Here is a 24,707-nt window from a genome sequence, read left to right as displayed (position 1 = left end):
ACATACCACACACACACATCCACACACACGCACACGCACACATCCACACACTCCGTCCTCTTGCCACCCGCCTGCCCCAGCTGCTTCTGGAACACGCCGAGACGTGAGCGCTAGGCCGGCCCTTAAAAAGTTCCCGGCCGGGCTCCGCCTTAACAACAGCGAGCTCCACCCTGAACCCGAGTCCCTGGCGGTCAGAGGCCCCTCCCAACCCGGAGAACTACAAGTCCCGGCGTGCCCCGCGCGCGCTCTCCCGCCTCTCCGTCGCCCCAGACTCGCGTCGCTCGAGAGACGGCCAAGACTGCTTCCCATTGGTCTCTCTGCCATGTCAGTCATCTGGGAGTCTAGAGAGGCGGGTCGGAGGGCGAGATCCGGATCCGGAGCGGCTGAAAGGCGGAAGTGGAGGCCGGAGCCTGGGACACCGCCGGGGGTAGAAGAGCGGAGCCTGTCCGAGCCCCGAAGTAACGCCGCCGCCCCGGAGCCGCCGTGAGTGTGCCCGCCCCGGGGCCCGTGTCGCGCTGGCGTTGGAGCCTCTCTGGGGCTGCGCTGCTTTCCGCTCCACCCTGGCCTAGGGGGGATACTGACCCCTCCCCCGACCCGTAGCCCCCTCTTAAGGGGCTCCCCAAGGCGTCTGGCCAAAGGGGGGACCCCCTTCCTCCCTCCTCTTCCCTGCCTTTGGTGGGCGGTGGGAAACCGCCCCTCCTCTCCCGTGGCCTGTCTAGTCCGGTGGTGGGAGGGAGGGGACCCTAAGTCCCGCCTCCTCGGCTTCCAGCATTGGGGGGTCTCTAGCAGGAGTGGAGAGACCTGCCCCCTTTCCCTTTTAGAGGCGGGGAGTGCTGCCGGCCGCTGCTGTCCTTCCCCACATGCCCCCCAGACACCCCCCCACTACTCGCTCGCCAAACAGTTGTCCCCAGTAGCCCTCGAGAACATTTGAGCCCCGCTTTCCGGCGGGGGGAGGTTTGGACGTTCTTGGGAGAGCCGGGCATACGCACGCACCTCACACCCAGCACCTTCCTCCGGGTCTCCTACCCGCGGGGTCCCAGCGGCGCTTTCCTGTTCCAGTTGCCTTGGGGGCATGAGCTGTCCTCTGGTCTTGCTCCCCCCGCACCCCCCCCAACCCCTCGGCCCCCTGCCCCCCTGCTCTGGCCTTGAATTATGTTCTCCAGTTGGGTTGTTCTCTTTGAGTGTATCTCTCTTCCTGCCTCAGAAGAATTTAGCTGATGTTTGCTTAATCCTAGCTACAGATCACAGATCAGGGTGGATCTGCCCATTCATTATCTTGCCTTCGCCCCTCCTCCTCCTCCCCCCTTGCTCCAGGCTCAGCACGGTCCTCCCAAAGCACGTGAGAGCTTTCCTAGCCGCCTCAGAGGGCCTCCTTCCCTTCCCCCTCCTCTTCCTCCTCTCTTTGGGACTGTGGTCAGCTCCTCTAGAGGGAGCAAAGACCCAGGAGGGTCTGGAGTTGTAGGAACTTACACACACACACACACACACACATACACACACACACACACACGAGTGGTGGGTCCTAAACTGTCCTTGCACATATAAACTTTCTGTCTCTCTGTCTCTGTCTCCCTCTGTCTCTCTCACTCTCACTCTTTCTCTTTCTCCCTCTCCCCTGATCAATAGGTCCAGACCATTTCTAGTCCCAGGGTCTAGCTCCCGTCCCTCCAGGACCCAGGACCTTTGAAAGACTGTAGATGACAGAAGGATAAGTTGAGATGGTAGCAGCACCTCTGGGTTCCTCATGTGCAAAGCCATGTAGCCCAGGGAATTCCCACGCATGGCGGAAAGTGACGGTTCCTCCAGCCTTTCCGAGAGACGACCTGTCCTGACATACCCTCCTTGCCTGTTGCTTGGGACTTAGCTGTGTGAAATAGCTGGCGAACTCTCAGACTGAGCTGGAAGGCTCTTTGTTAGGTGGCCAAAGTACAGGCCAGTGACCGTACCTTAATGAGAGCAGCCTGACTCTTGGAGGCCAGGACTGACCCTTCCTATCTGCAGTGGAGGAGGGGAGGGAAGGCCAGACGGTGTTGTGCTTTTCTGGGGTGCCTTCTCTGCCTCTCGGACGCCTCCTAGACGTGCTAAAGATTTTCTGCCTTGAGAACTTTTTGGCTACTCTGCAGAGTCTCCTCTGTGTGACTCCTGCAATCTTTGGAGCTACATCTGGGATTGTCTGATTTCATTTTTTTAATGGATTGCAAAAACACCTTCCTTCTCAGTGTCAGCAGTCAGACCACAAGCTCCCTGTTGGTCTGGGTGCCCAAGGAAGGTGGTTGGACATTTCTGTGGCCAATCTAGTTTCTCTACCCCATCCAGACTGCACCCCTAAGGGCCAGTGCTGGCCAGGCCTAATTGCTCACTGGCCATGGGCCGCTACCAATCTTACCCTCTTCAGAAACTGACGTTCAGGTCTGGAAATCTCTGGGAGTCCCAAGATTAAGCCCCCAGCATTCTGGGGGGTCTTCCTGGTTGGGCCACCTTCTCCCAGCTCTGCTTCTGAAAGAGAAGCCAGGGAACGCGTCAGTGTGGGAGGTGAGGCAGCAACTTCTGACTGGTAGAGATTCTAGAAGAACTGACCTGCTGGCCAGGCGGGAGGGCTTGGGTGGGCGACCCCCCTCTGTCTAGGAAGGGGAAGCCCCATCCGCTCCTCTCTTGCCTTTTTACAACATCCTGGCCATTTTCTGTCTTTCTCACTGTTATAAACCATCTTGGGGGCCTCCCAAGCAGTGCCCGGGGGACCTGGAGGCCCATTGCCAGTGAAGCTCCCAACAGTGCACAGGCTCCCAACAATGCTTGACCTGGCATTGTGGACCTGAGGGCTCAGTGCTTGGGCCCAGTGTGGTGCTGCTCAGGCCCAGAAGTGCTGGGGACCACCGGAACCACCTAGAAGTGCTGAAGTTTGTGATAATGTGCCGGGGCCTCACGTTGGATCCCTCCTCTCCATTAGTCATTTTAAAGTTGTGCAATTTATTCTTTCTCTTTCTGTCTCTGTCTCTCTGTCTCTTTCTCCTCTCTTTGTCTCTCTTTCTCTGCTCTCTCTTTTCTCTCTCCTCTCTTTGTCTCTCTCTCTGCCTCTCCCTCTCTCTGTCTCCCTCTGTCTTTCCTCTCTCCTCTCTCTCTCTCTCTCTTTCTCTCTCTCTCTCTCATTTTTTGATTCCACCCAGCGGTGATCAGAGCTTACTCTTGGCAGGGCTCGGAGGACTGTGTGGTGACGGGGATCGAACTTGGGTTGGCTGCATATGAGGCAAGCTCTCTTCCTGCTCTCTTCCTGCCCTTCTGTCCTCCAGCCCTGCACGTACTCCTCCAGAATTCTGCGAGGGAGGCAGACTTAGGGCTCCACATTAGAGGTGATGCTTCAGCTCACATGGAGGCAAAGTAGGCGTCAGGCAGGTTTCTGCTCCCCGAGCAGCCGGCCCTCTTGTCATCTGTTGGTTGAGAGAGTAAAGGTGCCCGTGAGCAGCCCCTCAGCATCCTTATCATTGGCACCCCCTACTCTTGTTCTCTCCACCTGCCTGCCCATCCTCCTTCACCCTCCTCTGCTCTTCGGGGAGCCCTGAGTGCCAAGCCAGTATTCTTCAGGACCCAAGGAGCTGACATTGGCACACCCTTTATTTCTGGGGAACCTAAAGGCCTGAAGGCTTTAAGGAAAGCCAGAATGAATACACTGCGCCGAAGGCAGGCTCGGGGAACCGGGAGCCCGCCTGCCAGCATCTCCTTAGCCTCCTGATCCCCTTTGTTGCTGCTCCCTCTTGCTTGCTGGTGGGAGCAGTGCGTCTCCTCTGGCGCCCATGGCCAGAAGCAGCACGCCAGGACTGGAATTGAGCCCCAGCCAACAAATGCTTAGAAAGAGCCCCCTTCCTCGAACCCTCTCCCAGTAAGCAGAGTCGGCATGGCAGAGAGAAAGGGTGAGAGCTGCAGCGTCAACCAGACCTGCCTCTCATCTGGGCGCTCCTGATTACGGGGATCCTAGCCTTGGTGTGACCTTGCTGATGCCTGTTGCTCCCAGTCGCGTGAAGATACAAAATAACTAGCAGGACTAAAGATCAAGGGCGCAGGAGCTTGGCCAGTCTGGGTTGCGGTTGTGGGGCAGATCCTTGCAGGGCAGCAGCCTAGGGGACTTGTGGGGTTTCGAAGGTGCATCATAACGCCACCCTCTGCCTTCCTCTCGTTGTGCTGTGAGGCCTGTGTGTGGCTTGCTAGTCCATCCTGTCGTCTCGTTCTGTAGACGCTGAGCGGCGATGCTATGGGGGTCACCCCTTCAGCAGATGAGATGGTGCGGGCCGTGGCGGTGCTTCTTCCCCGGGTTTCTCTGCCCGCTCTGGGCTTGGGAGTTTTCTCCTAGGAAAAACCATTCTCCTCTAAAGCTCAGGCCTGTCGCTCAGGGGTAGAACACATGATTTGTTGGGGGCCCTGGGTTCAGTCCCTGCGGCCCAAGAAATAAACATTTTTAAAAAATGTAGACATTGTTATATTGGAATCTGTTGGGGTGGGGGGAGTGCCAAGTAAGCTGATTTTCAGCAAAGATAGGAAATTTGAAGATGAGCTTTTTTTATTTTCCGGCCACACCCAGCTGTGCACAGAGCTTTCTCCTGGCTGGGCTTGGGAGACCATAAGGGGTGCTGGGGATCAAACCTGGGTTGGCCATGTACCAGGCAAGCGCCCTACCCACTGTCCCACTGTCCTATCTCTCTGACGCCCAAGACAGTTGCTCGGTTGCAGCAGGTGGCTGTGGGCCTGATCTGGGGGATTGACTTGAGTCGGGGGTACTTTTTGTCAGGGGACCATTAGAGAGACACTGCAGGACGTCCTCCAAGCCAGCAATAGCCCTGGCCGTGTCTGTCTGTCTGTCTCTCTTTCTCCCTTTTTTTCATCTCCTGTTCTTCCTCCCTAAGATGTCTTTCTCTGCAGCAGAATCCTGTGTCACCCGTGCTCTGTCTTCTGAATCCTTGTCTCCCATCTATGGGAACAGCAGGACAAGCGAAAGCTGCCCTTGAGAGCTTTGCTGTCTGTCATGCCATGTACGGACAGTCCCTGAAGGACAGGTGCATTCCCTGGTGTGTGGGGAACTCCGGGGTTAGTGGCTCGGATCTCTTGGCAGGGCCCTGCCTCACCCTTCCCCTTGCCTGCCCAGGTCTCCCCCATCACCCACAACTCTGTCAGGATGCCCCTTCCTTGGTGACGCTTCCTTGTCCCTAAAGGAAATGCCAGCTGTTCCTTCAACGCACACTTCCTCGGCTCTGGCCTGGGGGTGGAGAGCCTGGGATTCCCTCTCCCAGCCCCCGGCCCTGGAGCTCAGGCTGTTTCTTCAGTCCACCCTCCCAGAAAGTTGCTCGTCGACAGGTAGAGCATGCAGCCGAAGGAGGTGGCATTGGGGTACTTACTGAGTGGGGAGCTCCAGGTTCCCAGAGGGTGGAGCTGCCTGATCTCTGTGTCCAGTGGAGGGCAGCAGGAAAAGGCAGGTGTGGCTCTGGCCATCCACGGGCCACCTTGCCTCGCCCCTATATCTGGTAGCTGTGTATCTGCCCCCACGGGCTGTGTCACAGGGCCCAGCCCAGACCAGCACTTAGCAAGGATCAAGGTGAGTGAGCTGGATTCTAGCCCATGGGTGCTGCTTGGCACTTCTGCAGCGCATTCCTGATGTGGGTGGCCTTGGGACAGTGGCACTGGGCCCAGTTGAGACCCGCCCCCCCCCCATGTGCACAGGTGTATAGCCTTGCAACCCCCGCCCCCTGCACCTGCAGACTTGGGTATTCCTCTTCTGGCTACAGACCAGCGGCTCACTTGATATCCTTAGAGATCTTGGAAAATACCACTTCGTGTGAAGTGATCTATCTGCGAGCCACCCATGCATGGGCTGATGATGGCTGCAGGGTACAACCTCGCCGGGCTTCTAAGCAGCACCTGCACAACTCCGTGGCAAAGCCAAGCCAATCCTCTTCCCTCAGTCATTCACCAGCAGCTTATTCCCGGTCCAGGTCTGGTGGCTGAAGCTTCTCTCAGCGCAGGGCCAAGGAACTTAGTGTCTATGTCTCTGGGAGGGGGTAGGAGCGGAGACCTGGAGAGAGCCCTTGAGGACATGGGGCACCAGTGCCGAGTCCACATGGGCAGCAGCCCTTGCCAGAGTAAGTGGACTTTTCCCCTCCTTCGTGTGGCTCTCACCAGCCCCCCACCCAGACTTTCCTTGGCCCAGTTTCGTGTAAACTTAAGTTTCTCTTTACCAAGAGGCTTTGTGGGCCCTGGTGTCCTTGGAACTCATTTTGCCCCAAGATGAGCACCTGCTTTTTAAATATTTAGGTTTCAGGGCCACACCTGGCAGTGCTCAGGGCTTACTCCTGGCTCTGTGGTCTGGTGGGACTTGGGGGATTGTATGGGGTGCAGGGGATCCGACCTGGGCTGGCCATATGAAAGGCAAGGGCCCTACCTGCTGTCTTATCGTTCTAGCCCCTAGTTTAAATTTTTTTTTGGGGTCACACCCGGCAATGCACAGCGGTTACTCCTGGCTCTGCACTCTGCACTTAGCACTTCTGTCAGTGTTTGGAGGACCACATAGGATACCGGGGATCGAACCCAGATCTGCTGCGTGCAAGGCGAACACCCTACCCTACCCACTGTACTATCACTCTAGCCCCAAGTGTTAAAATTATTTCAGGTTTCTTTTTTTTTTCTTTTTTTTTCTTTTTGGGTCACACCCAGCAATGCACAGGGGTTACTCCTGGCTCATGCACTCAGGAGTTACTCCTGGCCGTACTCAGGGGACCATATGGGATGCTGGGAATCGAACCCGGGTCGGCCGCGTGCAAGGCAAACGCCCTACCCGCTGTGCTATCACTCCAGCCCCTCAGCTTTTATACCTAGCAGAGGTCGTGGGCTTTTTTTACAGAGCCGATATCTGGCTTCCACTGTTCTCCCCTTTCAGCGTGTGCACGGTCCATCTGTCACGGTTGGTGGGGGTCTCCGTGCGCACTGTGAGCAGAGTCCAGGCTTTCACTGAGATTCCCATCGTTTGCCTCTCATGTCCACTCTTGGCTCCTGTGCTGCACTCAGGGGTTCCCTCTCCTGGGGCTCCTCTTGACTGTTCCTGTTTCCCACACTTGCCTTGTTACTGATGGCCTTGACAGCTCTCAGGAATCTCGGTCCGCTCTTGGCTCCTGCTTCTCACTGGGGGTCAGCCCGCTGTTTTTCTCGGGAGTGGATGAGGTGCTGAGTCTGGGGGAGACTCACGGGCGAGGTGAGGTGCCTTTTCGTCAGGTCCTGTCCCGAGAAGACTTTGTGATGGCGGCTTCCTTCTCCACGTGCAAGGCGGGCCCTGCAAGAAAAGTCCTTGTCATTATTTGGAATTCCATTCTGGTTCAGCTTCAGCTGGGATACCTTTTTTTTTTTTTTTGCTTTTTGGGTCACACCCGGCGTTGCTCAGGGATTACTTCTGGCTCTGTACTCAGGAATTACTCCTGCTGGTGCTCAGGGGATCATATGGGGTGCTGGGAATCAAACCCGGGTTGGCTGCATGCAAGGCAAACGCCCTACCCGCTGTGCTATCACTCTAGCCCCGAGCTGAGATACTTTCCCTGCTCTTTCTCTCTATTCCTTCTCTTGGTTGTGTGTTTTCCACCTGCAAGTTTGTTGGTTGGTTTGTGTGTTCTAAGGGGCCGTGGGGTGTGCCCAGCCAGCCCAGGGCTTTTAGTTGAAGCTGAAGCTGGGAATTCATGTATGGCCCTCACTGGCTTCTGACTCCTAACTTGCTGCTCGGTGGTTGGTCTCAGCAGTGCTCTGGGGACCCTTGGGTGCCAGGGATTGAACTCGGGGCTCCGGCACACAAATCATGTGCTCCAGCCCTTTGAGACATGTTCCCACCACAAGCCATATTCTTTATTACACAGTACGGTATCAGATGGAAAAACAGGACCGTGGAGAGATGATGTGAATGCAGAGGAAAGTTTCCCGAAGAAATCGCTTAGTTTGGGCCAGAGAGATAGTACAGTGGGTACGTGCTGGGTATACTCCCTGGCACCATATCCGGTCTCTCGAGCCCTGCCAGGAGTGATCTCTGAGTGAAGAGTCAGGAGTAAGCCCTGAACACTGCCAGATGTGTACCCCCCCCCATTCCAAAAAAAAAAAAAAAAAGAAAGAAAAGATCACGCAGGGGAGGCTGTCCAGTATACCATTTTTTGAATTTCAGGTGTGATTTGGCAGTGCAAGAACATGAACAAATTCAATAAAAATTAAGTATGTGGCATTTGGGGGACTCCCCTCCTATGCACTTGATAAGGAAAACTGAGGCGTGGCCCCTCACATTAGGAATTTGAAGAGTTGGTTCTCGAGAGAGTATGGAGGGCACTTGCCTTGCGTGTGACCGACAGGCTTCAGTCCCTGATACCACGTGGTCCCTGCGCGCCACTCTGGATGTGATCCTCACACTAAAAGAATAAAGAGGTGGAATGAACTGGAAGCATTTCTCGACTTAGCGTCTTGTCCAAGGAAACTGGCGTGGGTGAGGAAGTGTGTCCTGTGGAACTTGCAGGGTGCTCGTGATCGCTTCCTGTGGACAAGACTTGGCACCCTCCATGTCAGCCTTGATTGCCTGGCGGGTGGTGTTGGCCTGTTTCTGTCCCCTGCTCTCCGTGCCGTCCTCTGTCTATGCTGGAGTGGGGCTCATGCGCCTCTCGCTGAGGGCTGTGTGGCTGGGTGGCCGCACGGATTGGTCTGTTCTCTTTAAATGGGGGGCGGGGGGAGTTATTTTTGATCTACAATTCTGGGGCTCAAACCCAGGGCCTCGCGTGAGCAAGGCTAGCTCTACAGCTTCTCCATTTGTCAGCTGATTGCAGGATGGACTCATAGATGTTTCTTTTGCCCTTTGGTTTATGAGCCAAGCCTGGTTTGCTTTATTGCTCCCTTTGTTCCAGCTTCTTCACTGAAATGCTTCCAACTCCCTTTGACCTTCCTCCCACCTCGAGGGTCTGTTTCCATGGTTGGGGCATATCCCGACTCTCCAGCCCTTTCAGGGCCTCCAGTCCCCAGGCTTCCTCAATCGGCAGATGCTCCCTCAGGGCTCCACAGGTGGGGCTGGGGGCAGGGTCCAGACCGCTGCTTCTCCGGAGGCCTGGACAGTGGGGGGCGGAGCACCTGGGAAGCACACTCCACTACAGGAGGGGTCCCGGATGGTCTTTCTCATCCCCTTTTGAACTTCCTGTGCCCCTGACTGCTCCAGCAGTGGTCAGTGGACTCTCCGTTGTGGCCGTGAAGCGCCTCATCGTTGTCGAGCACAGGCCCTGAGTTCTCCAGCTGGGCCGGCCACGTGGCCTGACCTGCATTCCTGTGCTGCCACTCAGGGAACGGCTGCCCCGGGGGAGGTCGCTGGTGGCTCCTGGCGGGCCTCAGCTGGTCCCACTCTGGCTGTCACCGTGTGCGGTGAGCCGGAATCATTGGCTCCTTAAATCCTTCCATCGTACTGTCCTCCCTCTGAGAAGCTGCCATTGGTTCCCCAGCCTCTTCACCCACCTGTGTCCCCTTCAGGTGGCTATTAGCGCCGAAGGCAGGCACATGTGGCTTCCTGGCTGTCGCAGAGTTCCTCAAGCTGTGCTGGGTACTGGCGCCTTTCCAGACCTGCTTTAAAGGGGGACCCTGCCCCAGGCCTGACAGCAGCTTTGCGAGGGGAGGATGGGAGGTGTTTGTTTTGGGTGAAGATCTGTGTGTGGTGGGGCTTCTTTTTTTGCAGGGTGATGGTTTGTCCATTCGGGGGTTCCTCCTTGGTGCTGATGGTGTGAATTGCTTGGTCCCCTTCTGGTTCTTGTTTGCGTTGAAGGCCAGTCTCAAGATCACATGGGCCAGCAGTGCTGGCCGGCCCTTCTGGAACACCGCGGATATTCTTTTCTTCCTTCCCTTCAGACACCCCAGACAGGGGGTTCCTCGTAGTCCTGGGGGCTGCATGCCCAGATCTTACCAAGTGCTGGGCAAGATCCTCTTTGGGGCGGCTCTCGCTGGTTCACCCATCCGTGCCAGAAGGGTGAGGGGCTCTCTGCCCCTTCCCAGAGGCCCTTTCTCTGCTGCCCACCTGCCAGCAGCTCCACCTCCTGAGGGGCTCACCTTGTGAGCAGGGGTTCAGTCTTGGGCTTGGGGGCACCTGTGCTCTCAGACCGACCACGGCCATTGTCCTGTCCTATTCAGCGTTCTTTCCAGACAAGAGCAGGGTCCCGGGTAGGGAGGCCAGAGGAAAGTGGGTTAGGTCCAAAGGTTCTGCCCAGGACTCTGCCGCCTGTGGAGGGGCTGGCAGGGACACAGCACAGTCACCTCCAGAACTGGAGCTGAAGTTGGTGTGACTCAATTGCTTGAGCTCCTGATCCCTGAGTGGATGGGACCCAGGGGGTTGTGTAGGGGAAGCGCAGGGGTGTCTGGGCTGTGGCCCTGGGTGGGGATCCTGTGGCCCTGGGGAGGGATGTGTGGTCCTGCCTCCCTCTGCCTCCAGCCACTTGCCAGAGAAAACAAGACAAAACAGGTGGCTGCCTGTCAGGGCTCTGTTCCTCAGGCAGGGGAGATGAGGCGGCCTGGATGGTGTGTGCTGTGAAGACAGGGAATCCGGGAGATGGGGGGTCCTTTCCCTATACCCCTTCCCTGCCCTGGAGGAGACTTCCTTCCCTGCTCCTGGAGAAGGGTCCTTTTCCTGCCTCTTGGGAAGGGTCCCTTCCCTGCACCCCTGAGTAGGATCCCTGCCCTGCCTGGGAAGAGGGTTCCTTCCATGCCCCACGTTGCCACAGTTTCTCACTCAGCCCTCATGTCCCCGCCTTCTCTAGGCTCTTAGGACAACTCAGGCCAGGGAGTAGACATTGAGATTCATCCCTGGGCTTAGGTAGACCCTCTCGTTGCCTGACGCCTTCCCCTGGCACCTTGCGACATTTCGTTTTGCAAAACTTCAGAACAAAGATGTTGGTCCATTGGCTGTTCGCTGGTGCCCAGGTTCCCGAGAGCAACCCTCTCCCGCAGAGCCTCTGGGGCAGCCGGACCTTGTCCCTGTGGCAGGGCCGCAGGGGGCTTTGGTGTATGGTCGTGGACACCATGGCTTCTCTCCTCCCCTTTCTCCACAGCCTCTGAGCTGGGAGCCACCAAGAGGGCCTTGGACTAACTGCCTGCTGTGTTTTGTCCAGACAGGGGGGTTGGGAACTGAGGGATGGGAGGGCGGTGAGCAGGTGTTGCTGCCCTGACTTTGGGCAGAAGTGACTGAGTCTGCTTGGGACAGGAGCAGCTGTCCCGGCTGGGGCACCTGGCCCCGCATAACCCACCCAAGAGGGGGACAGTGGGCCCCATGTTGAGAGGGTCACTGCGAGGTCTCTGACCAGCGGGGGTCCAAGGAGCCCACCAGGTGTGGGAACCGCTGTGTGGCAGGACAGGAGCCAGCACGGGACCTTGATTCCAGCCCTGCGGTGCCCTGTCCATGGACATGCCAGTGGCTTTGTGCTATAGAGAGTGACAGGTGGGCCTGAAGATTGTGCGAGGGGGTTATCACCTGTATCACCTGGCCTTGCGCGGGGCTGACCCCACTTTGCTCCCTGGCACCACATCTGGTCCCCTGAGCGCTGTCAGCAGTGATCCCAGAGCACAGAGCCAGAAGTAGGTTTTGAACATGGGTGGGTATGTGTCTGTGTCCGTCCTGTTCCCCCCTCCCCCGCTCAAAGAACACTAAAAGAATGTGTCAAACTGCAAGTTGAGCTCTTGCTTCGCTCCTCACACTGCACGGCCCTGGCCGGACCCGAGCGTCAGCCTGGCCTTGCTGATCCCGGTGTGCAGAGGCGCCTCTGGAGAGGAGTTGTGGGAATGTGGGGAACCACCCAGTGCCCCACAAGGCAGGTCCCGTCTGGCCATTCTGCCCTCTCCTCCCTCCCCCGTGAATCTTGAGCCGCTCTCCTGCACTCACCATGCTGTGTCAGCAGATTCATGAACTAAGCCGCTCCCCCCCAGTATCCTTCCTGTGGGCGCTGGAGTGGGAGCAGAGCCTGGAAGTTACGCTGACTCGCACAACACCAGGCTCTGCCCGCACGGCGGGTGGAGGATCACGTGGTCACGTGGTCTCAAGCGTGTCAGGTGGGGCTGCAGGTCACCCCTGCGTACTGACCACCGTTTTTACGGCGTTGATGATGTTGGGTAGTCTCCACTGGGGCCCTGGTGGCCTCGCTGGGGTGCTGAAGCCAAGCGCTCACCCCAAGGGATGTTTCTAAGCGGTGAGAGGAAGCATATCCCTGCCTGGGGAGCTGGAAGGAGGGTCTTATGATGGTCGGAGACAGGCAGCACCCCTTTTCTCTGCTGCTGCAGTTCCCCTGGGCCCGTCACTAGCTCCCAGCTCCAGCCTGATACACCCCACCAGAGTTTTCCCCAAATGTTGGCCTGGGCTGGTCAGGCTGCTGAGTCCCACTTCCTCTTAGTTTCCAGTGACACACAGCTCCATGGACGTGATCCTTAGTCCTGGTGGCATGGAAGGATGCCCCCTCTATAATCCTCCCCCTTTTTCTTGCCTTATGCTCTCTGCACTGGTTGGGGTGTGGGACACCGTGATAACCTCGTGTTCCCTATCAGAAGGACAGATTATCAGCATAGTGTTTCTATTTTTATGAAGCCTTAAAAAACTTTAAAATTCTTTAGTTGTTGAGGTCAGAGTGGTAGTACAGTGGGCAGGGCACTTGCCTTGCATCTGACTCGGGTTCGATTCCCAGCACCCCATATGGTCCCCCGAACCCCACCAGGAGTGCAGAGCCAGGAGTAAGCCCTGAGCACCACTGGATGTGACTCAAAAACAAGAAAAGGATAAAATAAAATTCTTGAGTTTACAGTTAAGTTCAAGCAAACAATAAATGGGGGGGGCGGTGGCAGGGGACCCATGGCCAGTGACACTGGGATCTTCTCATGACTCAGTTCTCAGGGGCTGCTTCCAGCAGTACTGGGGAGCCACATAGGGCCGAGACTGTACCTGGGCCATACTCTGGTCCTGACCAGGCTCACGAAACGTGTGCAGCAGCCCAGATGTTTGCTCTTGACAGGATGGTCCTGTCACCTGACCCTCTATTTGTTTTCTTCTGACCCTCTTCAAATTCAACCATCATATCTTTTTTTTTATTTTAACTTTCAGTACATTAAATTTACTCATAAAAACATTCTAAAAATGTACAATTTTTAAACAAAGTTTAATAAAACATAAAAACCTCAAAAACAGAATACTTGACATTTACAAATCAAACTCAAATTAGCAGAGTATTAAATATTTTCAACCATCATATTTTGATTGTTTTTACTACTGAGCCTATACTAAAGTGAAGGCAGAATGTATTTTATATAAAGGGGAGCTAGACTAGTTTCTGGTTCTATCTCAGCTTTAATTTTTTATTTTATGCAAAATTTTGTACCAGCAGCATTTTTCCTTTTTCCCTTGGTATTTACACTCTGGCTTTGCACGCAGGAATCACTCCTGGCAGTGCCCAGGGGACTATATGGGATGCCAGGGATCGAACCTAGAATGGCCACGTGTACAATTTATTGAATTACTGTGAGATACAAAATTACAGAGTTAATCTTGATTGAGTTTCAGTGTTACACTTTTTTTTTTTAAAGATGTTTCTCATCCAGGGGCCTTCAGGGATAGTACAGAGGGTAACTTGTTTGCTTACACATGGCCACTGGGGTCCACCTGGCATCTCATATGGTCCCCCAGGCACTGCCAGGAATTGCTGAGTGCAGAGCCGGGAATAACCCTTGAGCATCGCTAGGTGTGACCCTAAAAAGCAAAATAAATAAAGATTTTCTCGGCCAAATTAATTTTTTTATTTATAGTTTTGGGCCATACCCAGCAGGGCTCAGGGATTACTCCTAGCTCTGCACTCAGGAATCACTCCTGGCAGTAACCTAGGGACCCTATGGGATGCAGGGAATGAGCCCAGCATGTTTTTGTTCAAGGCAAACGCCGTCCCCTCTGTACTGTCGCTCCAGCCCCTCAGTCAAACAATGTTGAAGCTCTGAGTTTGACACTACATGGTAGAGATAGCCCTGGTGGTGCCCGGAATATTGCGGGGAGTGAAAGGTAGCCTCCCCATCTCTACACTCAGTTTCTTTAAAAAGGAGTTATTAAGTTCTTGCAGTAGCCTGTTGCTTGTTGGGGCCTCCCCTTTGGCTTAATATACCATGTGCACTGGGCTTTGCTTCCTTTAACCTTCAGGATAACCTCAGCGCTGTTGCTAGATAAGGCGCTGAAGCTAGCCGCTGGTTTGTCCAAGGTCACACAGCTCAAAAGTGGGAGCTGGGCTCTACCCACAGCCAATGTCTTCCCCCGTCCTCCCTCCTGAGCCTGCATCCTGCAGCTTTTATTTCATTGCAGTTTTGGACCAGACCTGGTGGTGCTCAGTGATACTCCCGGCTTGGCGCTCAGATAGCCAGGAGGTGCTGGGGAACAACCCTAATGCCTCTGCGTGCAAAGCATGTGCTAAGATTTTTTTTTTCATTAAAAAAATGTTTTGGGGTGCGGGTGGAGAGATAATCCAGCAGATAGGTCACTTACCTTGTATGCAGATTCTATGTGGTGCCCCAAGCCCCACCAGATGTGATCCTTGAGCAGAGAGCCAGGCATAAGCCCTGAGCACCACTGAGTGTGCCTCCCTCACCAAAAAAAAAAAAAAACCCACAACCAACAACAACAAAAAATTCCCCCCCCCACTAAATTATTTTTCTTCTGCCTGTAGTGCTTGAGATCAAACCCGGGGCTTCGTACATACAAATCAAATGCTCTGCCACTGAGCCATATCCTTTGTCAGAAAAAAACATTTTATGGGGATCACCCCCTGCCATGTTCAGGGGGCTCTCAGGACCACTCCTGGTACTGGGCATGTGGGTTTGATGGTTTGGTACTAGGTCCCGGCCGAGAAATGCTGCTTGGGGCCACTGAGCCGAGCCTCTGGCAAATTCATGAGGTGCCAGGGACTGAATTTGGACATGGCTTTCTCTCTCCCTGGGGGCCATGTCCCAGCGCTGGATCTGAGCTCTATCGCACCAATCCCCATAGCCTCAAACCTCACTCCGTCTCTTCCAGCCCACAAAGGGCTCCTGCTGTGGTCTTCTCTAGCACAGGACTTGGCATCTCGAATTTTCAGGAGGGCTTGTTTCTGGGGCCAGGCAGAGAGGGGAAGCCCGTGGGAAGTCACTGGCCAGAACCTCCCCCTCAGCCCCGCCCCTGGTCAGCCGAGTCCCTGCCCAGCTCCCCGTCCAGACTGCCTGCTCGAGGAAGTCTCGGAGGCAAACAGGAAGCATGAGAGGCGCCCAGTGCTGGGATTGCTCACCCTTGCACAGGGAAGGCAGCGAGTATGAAGTAGGCGATCGCATGGCTGAGAGAAGGGAAAGGTGGCCGCGTGGAATGGAGGAGGAGACAGGAGACCGTTCGGCCTCTGCGTAGAGGGCAGCCCCAGGCCGCCACCTCCACTCATGTAGGAAACTGGTTCTTGCAGCACTGAGGTCTCGACTCCTCTGCTCCGGGATTCTGATCCGGCTGGTCAGTGTCACCGCGCATTTACGGAGAAGGGCCCTACGGAGAAGGGCTCTGGGACCACGGACCCACAGTGGCCGATGCCAGTAGGAGCAGTGTGGCCTTTCCTTGCCCTTCCTGTCCCTCCTGCCAGTCCAGGAGCCTTACCCCTCTGCCCTCTGAAGTGTCCCAAGGCCGGTACTCTCACCCGGTTCCTGATGCTCCCTTCCTCTGCTCTGCCCTTCCTGCTTTCCATCGGTGTAATGTGCTCTCTCACACACGCTGGGAATCTCAGCTTGGTTGTGATGCCCTGGAGCCCTGTGGAGGTCCCCTGCAGAGAGCTCTGCCCCTGAGCCAGCCCTGGACACGCCCCTTCCCTGCAGGCTCACAGCTGGCCCTGTCTGGTTTGCCCTTCCAGTTCCTTCCTTGTGCTTTGTTGTGCAGTGCCTGGAATCAAACCAAATCCAGGGCCTCACACATGCAAGGCAGGTGTTTGCTACTGCCGGAGCTAGATCTCTGGCCCCTTCAGGGTCTGTTTGTTTGGTTTTCATTTTTGTGGGGAAACAAGGGAGGGGGGGTGGGGGGGGAAGGTGTTCGGGCCATACTAGGCTTAGTGGTTTACACCTGGCCATGCTAGGATTGGGCGGTGCTGGGGATCAAACCAAATCAGTCGCATGCAGGGCCTGCATCTTAAACCTCGTATGTACTGCCTCTCCAGCCCAGGCTCTGGTTTGGAGGATAGGTCACGGCAAGGCTGTGCACATTACAGCAGCCACAGGGAACGCTCCAGGAGGAAGTCCATCCTCCCCGGGTGTTTTTCCTGGTGATAAAATATTTTTTTGTTTTTTAAATGTCTTAAAAAAGCAAAAGTTCCATGGACAGTGATCCTTAGATCATTTTGTATCTCAGAAGAATGTGGTTTCAGCTTTAGCTCTTGTTTTGATTTTGTTGCTTGGGCCACACCTGGCAGCTGAGGGCTAACTCCTGGCTCTGGGCTCAGGAATCACCCCTGGAGGGGCTTATGAAACCATGTGTTGCTTTGGGGATCAAACCTGGCCACATACATGGCAAATGTCTCACCCCTGTACTATCTCTTAGGCTCCCAGCCCAGGCTCTAAAGTAGAACTTGCCTTCTGTCCAAAACAAAAGAAAACATTCTGCCAGGTTTTTTAAATTAATTAATTAATTAATTTTGCTTTTTGGGTTACACCCGGCAATGGTCGGGGGTTACTCCTGGCTCTGCACTCAGGAATGACTCCTGGCGGTGCTCAGGTGACCATATGGGATGTGGGTGATCAAACCTGGGTCGACTGAATGCAAGGCAAATGTCCTCTCCACCCCATTGCTCCAGCCCAAGTTTTGGTTATAATGGCACCTGGGATGCTGGGGAAGACCCCCTGTCCCCCCTTCCACCGGCCAGCTGCAGGCAAGAATCTCCCTTTGCCACCTGCAGGGCATATGTTCTGCTTCCCATCTTGGGAGGAAAAGAAAGATAAAGCTTCTAGGACCCTGGGAGTGACCTTTCCCTCCCGGAGACACAGGTATGGCTTTTCCCTGTCTTTCCTTGTCTATGCCGAGACACCCCAACTCCCCAGCCCCTTGTCTCGAGGAGTGCTTCACGGCAAAAGCCCCTCTACCTCCTTCCTGGGAAGGTCTGACCCCTATTCAGGCGATGGGGTGGGGCCTGAGAAACCGCAAGGCAGCAGACCTGAGGCAGTGACATGTGTCCCTGGACAGGTATCTCTGGAAGGCGGGGCCGAGAGCCTGCCGGCTGCCAGCCTATGCCAGGCAGGGTCCTTTCAATACCCAGGGGCCGGGCCCTCCCCCAGGCCTTCCCGGCAATCTCCAGAGAACCGAGAACCCGTTGCCCGAGTGTCTCTCCTTCTGACTTGATAAAGAACCGGCTTGGGTCTGGGCAGGTATGGAATTGCACGGGTTTGAGAGTGGCAGAGCTGCTCCTTCCCCCTCCCCGTGGCTGCAGCCTGCCCGCCTCCCAGCCCCCCTTCCAGTCCCTCAGCCCCAGCTGCTGGACTTGTCTTGGGTGTCTCTCTCCCCGTGCCTCCCTGCCCCCCTTCCAAGCTCCTGCCCCTGCCACAGCCGGCTTGGCCCGGGCTGTGCATCATGTGGATCAGTGGTAATAACTAACTTGCAGTTCTGCTGTGGTTTCCCACCGGCGCTGCCGCCCTGCCAGGCCGGGCAGCTCCTCCCGCTCAGGGGAGTGCCCTTGGATGGCGGGAGCCAGAAGGCTGCCAGGAAAGGGGGCTCATGGGCCCTGCAACTCAGAACTCAGGGTGGGCATTGCCTGGCTCTGTGCCCGTGTGTCAGGTGATCATTGAGCTGCCGCCCCAGGGAAACTGATTCCATGTTAAGTGTCATAGCCGAGGCGCGGCCACTGAGTGCAGGTGAGCTGCCCAGGAGAGCGGGCCCAGGGCCCTGGTGGAGCGCGGGCGGCCGCGTAAGGATGTGGCCGCCGGGAGAATGACAAACGGAGGAAGCACCTCCGAGCATGAGCGATTTCAGGAATGGCATTTCTTGTCACCGAGTGCGACAGCTGCCCCCCTCCCCTCCCCACCCCCTCCTTTTACTTCCTTCCTTCTGCTTTTGGGGAAGAGGTGGTCCCCGTTGCAGATCGCTTTTCCTTTGGTGCACTCCAGAAAGGAAGCGTGTCCGAGGGCCGCTGAGTCACCATCCCTGGAGCTGCCTCTGAGGGGCCTGCTGGGAGTTCCCGGCCGTGAGGGGACCTGGAGGCTCGGCAGGCCGCCCTGCACTGTCAGCTTCGTCCGTGAGCTCGAAGGGCCACTTCCCACCCCGACCTCGTATTCACGGACACCTCATCTTGTGACTGTGAGGGGTCGCGGCCCCGGGTGGGCCCTACCTTGTGTGTCCCAACCATCCAGGTGGAGGGGCGGGGGTGAGGGGCTCAGTGCTAGTCGTGAACATTCGGTCTGTGGTGGTGTCTTTTAGGTGGTGGATGAGTCTTCCAGAGGCCTCGGGAGCTAGCCCACCCCTCCCCTGCTAAAGTTCCGAAACTTATAAAAAAGAGTCAAGTGTGCGCCACTACCGAGCGGCTCAGGCGCCCGTGCACCAGCTGTTGGGGGGTGGTCCTGGTGCCCCGTGTCTGTCTCTGCCCGCCCCCGCCTCCCCATGCTCTCTGCCCACTGCCCTCTGCCAGCAGCCCTGGAACTGAGGTCTCTGTTTCCCGGGGAAGTTGGCAGCTGCCCGCCCGCAGAGCTCCGGCGCTGGTGTGTGTTTGGTGTTTTAATGTGCGTGAGACTTGTGGCCCCTCAGGACTGAGGGAAGGGGGTGGTGGGGGGTTTGGGAGCGAAGCCAGGCTTTGATTCCAGTGCACCTGCACCCTCGGCCCCAGAAGCGGGGGTGGGCGGTGGGGGGGGGGACCCATCCTGCAACTTGCCGGACAAAATGGTGGTTTGATGGTGGTTTGAAGTGGCCAGCTGCTCCTCAGGGGCCAGGAGGTGGCCGAGCACCTGGTCCGAGGCAGGCCGGGTGCCCGTCGCATGTGGGCTGGGCAGCCAGGGGCTTACTGAGTCCCGAGCCTGGTGGTGGTGGGGGGCAGGGGTGCCCCCTTTCCCCCGCCCTGCGGTTGCGGAGGAGAGAGGTTGAAGGGAAGAGTTCCCAGGGAGGACACGGGATCTGGGGGGTGTGACGGCCCCCCTGGCTCACCCTACGCTTCTGGCTTCTCTCGCAGTTGGAGGGCCCCTCCTCACTAAGTGCCTCTTCGCGTCGCACCGGTCCCCGCCCCCACGCTCACTGGTACCCCGACAGCAACACGGGCCATGGCGGGTCGGGGAGGCGCAGCACGCCCCAATGGACCAGCCGCTGGGAACAAGATCTGCCAGTTCAAGCTGGTCCTGCTTGGGGAGTCGGCGGTGGGCAAATCCAGCCTCGTCCTCCGCTTCGTCAAGGGGCAGTTCCACGAGTACCAGGAGAGCACGATCGGAGGTGAGTGGCGTCCCATGCCTGGAGGACTGAGGAGGGTCCGGCAGCCACAACCACCCCAAGTCCCCAGGAAGCGTGCTCTGTCCGGGGCGGGGGCGGGGGGTACCCAGACACTTGGCCCTCTGGGTGACCCATGCAGCCCTGGCCTCTCCCGCCTTGCCTTTCAAGGCCCACCGGGACCCGTTGCTGAGCTTCCAGGTTGCGAGGGGCTGGCTTCAGCCTCCTGCCTCAGTGGCCTGGACAGGCTTCGAGGAGCCAGGGCTGGCTTTGCCCGGAGGCTCCTCTCGCCCCTCTCCTGGCAGGAGGTTTCCGCAAGAGACAAGGGGCCGTGTCAGCAGTCTGGGCTGCCGCCTCAGCACAGGGCTGGGTGCTGGCGAGGGGGAAGTGAGGCAGGGGAGGGCAGCCAGGAAAGCGGGCTTTGTGTGCGGGCTCCCACACGGGGGCACCCTGGCCCCCAACCTCTGCAAGCCTGGAGAGGGTCCCCGTGTTCCCTGTCGGCCTGCCACCCAGAGGCAGCCAGGAATGAGACTGGCTTGGTGGCCAGTCAACTCTCAGGGCTGCAGGCTTGCCGGGGAAACTGGCCCCTCGGCTTCCGCCTGGCTGGGGAACAGCCTGTACTTGCAGGCACCTAGTGTCACCAAGCACGTGAGCATGTCTTCAGGAAGCCAAGGGCAGTGACGCCTGGGGCTGGAGACTAAGGAGGCTTCGGCTTCCATCTGGAAGTTGCTTTCTGGGTGGGGGGGGGGGGGGAGCAGGTGGTCGCCCACCTGTCTGAGCTGGGAGTCCAGTTTCCCTGCTCTTGCCCACCAGCTCTGTCTGTGTCCCTCTCCACCGAGGGGTGGTGTGGGGGGCTTGGCTGCCAGCAGGCTGCTTTCCAGCTATAGCCTTTGCCTGGTAGTTGGGGCGTGTAGGGGGTTATGAAGTGAAGTGAGCCCTAGTCCCCCTCGTCGGGCACATGAAATGCCACTTCTGCTGGCTCGGCCACCAGACCGGGGCTTGTCTGGGCCCATCAGCAGGTCTTAGAGGGCCGCTCTGGGGGTGAGGGGTGGGGTCACTCCCCAGTGATCTCTGAGACGGTAACCCCGCCTTTCCTCTCACAGCGGCCTTCCTGACACAGACTGTCTGCTTGGACGACACAACAGTCAAGTTTGAGATCTGGGACACGGCGGGGCAGGAGCGGTATCACAGCCTGGCCCCCATGTACTACCGGGGGGCCCAGGCCGCCATTGTGGTCTACGACATCACCAACACAGTAAAGACCCATCCCCCCCGGGGTGCCCTTGGTTCCTGGGCGGGGTCGGGCCAACGTCCTTTCCCCAGCATGTCCCGGCGCTGCCCACCGCTGGGCGTGGGCAGAGACCTCTTCTCTTCCTGTCCTTCCCACACGCCCTCCCTGTCTCCCCAGGACACGTTTGCACGGGCCAAGAACTGGGTGAAGGAGTTACAGAGGCAGGCGAGCCCCAACATCGTCATCGCACTTGCGGGGAACAAGGCTGACCTGGCCAGCAAGCGAGCTGTGGAGTTCCAGGTGGGGACACGGACGGGCCTCCAGGGGAGGGGACGGTCAGCTCCACCGGGCGTCCATGACAGCTCATGGGCTTGGGGTGCGGCCTGGCCACCTGGAGGGCCGAGGAGGGCGTGGAGCTGCCCGTAAGCCAAGCGGGGGCAGCGTCTGCTTCTCCCTGCTTCCCCATGTGGGGCAGGGCACTCCGGCTTCCTGGCGACCATTGGAACCGGCTGCTCCGCCCATGTCCTCTAGGCCCACAGACTGCTGTCCTGGGGAATTTGTATAAGGGGAAACAGTGAAATGTCAGTCCTGGACCCTCGAAATCCAGTCTACCCCCGATGTCCTCACACCCCTTAGCTTTCCAGCAATGTAGCTATGTGTAACCGCCCCCCCCCCCCATACTCTCTGCGGCATGGCGTGTGGTCTGCGCACTGTGTTCTCACGAGTTTTCGCTGTATCCTCATTGCAGTACATGGCAACGTTTTTTTTGCAAAAAAGAAAAAAAAAGAGGTGTGACTATTCTGTACTGCTTTTTTTTTTTTTAAGATTCACAGACTGGGCTGGAGAAATAGTGCAGGGGTAAAGGCTCTTGTATTACATGGAGCCCACCCTGGTTTGATCCCCAGCACCACATAGTCCCCTGGCACTGCCGGATGTGGCCTAAACCCAACTGTCCCCCACCTCCACCCCACCCACCAAACAAAACACACCAAAATAAGGAAGGTCATAAAACAATTTTGGACTGAAAAAACTGGGTTGCTTGTAAGGCAGGTTGGGAAAACAGATGTTGTCAGCAGCCGCGTTCTCCAGTGCTCACATCCAGATGTGCGAGGCGTGTCTTTATAGGAGAGCCGCCCAGAAATGCTTCCCCTGCTAGTGATCTTGAAGAGTGGGAGGGCTGAGGGAAACATCTGATGCACATGCAGGACAACAGCCGGATGGGAAGTGGGACGCTGAGGGTGTGGGGCAGGAATTTCCGGGGAACCCAGAGCAGGAGAGCCTCGGGCCCTCACCTGCATCTCTGGTGGGTGATCTGGGATGATTCCGGTCCCCACCCCAGCTCCTGCCAGCTGCCAGCATTTCCTGCCCTCCAACTTGCTCCACTCTTTTCTGTTCAGGAAGCGCAAGCCTATGCAGATGACAACAGTTTGCTGTTCATGGAGACCTCAGCAAAAACCGCCATGAACGTGAATGAGATTTTCATGGCGATAGGTAAGTTCTTTCTCCTCCTCATATCACTTGCATGTATCGCTGTGGCCAGTTTGTAGTTCCTTCACTGATTGGTCATCCACTTTTTTTTTTTTTTGCTCTTTGGGTCACACCCAGAGATGCTCAGGGGTTGCTCCTGGCTCTGCACTCAGGGATTACTCCTGGCAGTGCTGGGGGATCATATAGGATGCTGGGGATCAAACCCGGGTCGGCCGCATAAAAGGCAAATGCCCTACCCGCTGTCCTATCGCTCTGGCCCAGTCATCCACATAGTTTGTAGCCATGGGCTGATACAGGCACGTGCTCCACCACCGAACCCATCCTTGGCCCACTTTCATCTTTATGTGGGGGTTGGAATAGGGGCCAGTCCAGTGATTCTTGGCCAGTTGGGTTGGTGGTTCCATGTGAGGGCCCAAGATGTGATGTACCTTGGTTCCTGTGGCGTTGGGGGTTACCCAGGCCACAGTGAGGGTGCTCAGTGGCCTCGAGGGCTGCACCCAGCAGAGCTAGAGAGTAAGGGAGGTTTTTCAGGGCTGCACCTGTGATGCTTGAGGGCATGAGACTGTAACACCTCTATTACCTCCCACCCCCACCTCTTTCACCAGTTTTTTGGGGGGAGGGGAGGTTTTGGGTCACACCCAGTGATACTCAGGGGTTACTCTTGGTGGTGCTCAGGGAATCATATGGGATGCTTGGAATCGAACCTGGGTTGGCCATGTGCAAGGCAAATACCCTACCCGCTGTACTATTACTCTGGCCCTGGTCTCATAAGGTCGTATTTATCGTATTCAGTTTACTAGAGAAGTCTCTGAAGTTTTTGCCTAAGCTTCACCCTGTCACTTCTGAGCTTTTAGCTTGCTACCCCCATTTAAAAAAAAATCTTCATATGGCCGTCCTCCTACCCATTTCAGACAGGGGGATCTGAGAGAGATTGTACAGCAGTTTCTGTACAAGACATTGTACATTTTTTGGGGGGGCCCACACCTAGTGGATGGAGCCCAGGGTTTACTCCTGGCTCTGTGCTCAGGGATCACCACTGGTGGGCTACCGGGGAGCAAAACTGGGTGCATGCAGGGCAAGTGCTCTCCGCGCTATACAGTCTCTCCAGACCCCGCTACCCATTACTTAGGATCATTTTGTTTCAGCTCTTTTGGTTCCGTAGTTTAGCCTGGCTGGATTTGAGTCTTGGTTCTGCCACTTAGTAACTCTGGTCTTGGCAGATTATTGACCTTCATGTTCCCTCTCTGACACTCAGGGTGCCCCAGGCTCCCAGAAGCTCCCAGAACATTCTCACTGCGCCAAGTACATGGGCAAGAACCTTCTCAAGTGGATTTGGGAGTATCGGGAGCCCCCACAAATGCATTTCCCCCTTGCCTCCCACACAGCCAAGAAGCTCCCCAAGAACGAGCCCCAGAACACTGCAGGTGCTCCAGGCCGGAACCGCGGCGTGGACCTCCAGGAGAGTAACCCAGCCAGCCGGAGCCAGTGCTGCAGCAACTGAGCCCCCTCAACTGCCCACCGCCCCCTCCTCCTCGGCCTGAACAACCCGACTGGAATCTACTCTAACCAATCGCACTTAATGACTCGGGCCGCCACTGGGGGCAGGGGAGGGCTCCACCATTGATTTCTCCATAGAATCTTGCTCATAGGCCGGAGTGAGTTATCCACCTGCACCTTTCTGTACAAATACTAATTCAATTTTAAGTCTTAAGTCACTTTTTTAATATATATGATCTTCTGCTCTTCCCACCTCCTGCCCTTTTACTGCTCTCCCACTTTTCCTCTGCTGGTTGTAGTAGCAAGGGGCTCCCAAGCCCCCCACCCTTATAAAGTGGGGGTGGGGGCTCAGAGCAGTCACCTCTTCCTTTCCCTGTTGCTGGCACGCAGACTCAGCAGGAGCGCCCCTAACTTTCCTGTGTTGGGAGCGGGCTGGGTTCTGAGCCAGGGTGCGGGGAGGGGGCAGGCCGCAGGGGCCGGAGAGGAGGCGGCGCTGTTCGCGGCCGGCTGTGTCCCCTCCTACCCCAGCCAGGAGGGGCCACCGCATCACCACAGCATTACCGGGACCGACCGCCATGAACCCGTGCCCTCCCCCCCACCCCGCGTCCTTGGTCTTCCTGACCTCTGGCTCTGAGCCCTGTTCTGACCAAATCACAATGATGAGTATTTGGGGGTGGGGTGGGGAGGGGGGGAGCGGGTGGGGTTGGAACCAACTTTTTCTGTATTTTGTATTGTATGTTTTCTTCAACATGTAACCAATCAGTATCTTGTCAATATAGTCAGCCGATCGATCGACCTCCAGCTTGTCTCCCTTGTCTTTCTCTGGCTGAGTTTCTCAGAGCAAGTCCCCTCTGGCTTACTGGACACCCAGAGGGAGGGGGCACCTGTGGTCACAGGAACCAAGAAAAAGGGGCCTTCACAGTTCCCAGCAGGGGTGGGTGGTCTACAACTGATGGAGGCCAGTTCTCACCAAGTTAGAGGGTCCGACAGTTTCCTCACCCCGTCACCTTCTACATCTCCCTGGGGCAGCAGCTATCTGTCTCTGAGAGTGAT

At 56.8% G+C, this 24,707-nt stretch overlaps 1 protein-coding gene across 2 annotated transcripts; it reads left to right on the top strand.

Moving 5' to 3' along the window:
• The first annotated feature begins 329 nt into the window (after positions 1–329).
• Positions 330–23,868, top strand: RAB5C (RAB5C, member RAS oncogene family). 2 transcript variants are annotated; one of them, XM_056127113.1, is made up of 6 exons: positions 330–483; positions 19,191–19,444; positions 20,542–20,693; positions 20,847–20,969; positions 22,067–22,160; positions 23,543–23,868. In XM_056127113.1, exons 2-6 carry the CDS (start codon positions 19,279–19,281, stop codon positions 23,656–23,658), a joined length of 651 nt encoding a protein of 216 aa, XP_055983088.1. In that variant the 5' UTR covers positions 330–483; positions 19,191–19,278; the 3' UTR covers positions 23,659–23,868. The 2 variants fall into 2 exon arrangements, with proteins under 2 accessions (XP_055983088.1, XP_055983089.1); XM_056127114.1 differs by lacking the exon at positions 330–483 and adding an exon at positions 18,653–18,747.
• Positions 23,869–24,707: the final 839 nt, after the last annotated feature.

The sequence above is a fragment of the Sorex fumeus genome, unplaced genomic scaffold, assembly GCF_029834395.1.
Source record: "Sorex fumeus unplaced genomic scaffold, SorFum_2.1 ptg000063l, whole genome shotgun sequence".
In the NCBI taxonomy this organism is placed as follows: Eukaryota; Metazoa; Chordata; class Mammalia; order Eulipotyphla; family Soricidae; genus Sorex; species Sorex fumeus.
This window is presented reverse-complemented; position numbering and strand designations above follow the sequence as displayed.

Bases quoted from the DNA above. Each gene is read 5' to 3' on its own strand.
- RAB5C (XM_056127113.1), top strand. From the start codon at position 19,279: ATGGCGGGTCGGGGAGGCGCAGCACGCCCCAATGGACCAGCCGCTGGG. The intron at 20,694-20,846 runs GTAAAGACCCAT...CTGTCTCCCCAG, and splicing joins TCTACGACATCACCAACACA to GACACGTTTGCACGGGCCAA. The intron at 20,970-22,066 runs GTGGGGACACGG...TTTTCTGTTCAG, and splicing joins AGCGAGCTGTGGAGTTCCAG to GAAGCGCAAGCCTATGCAGA.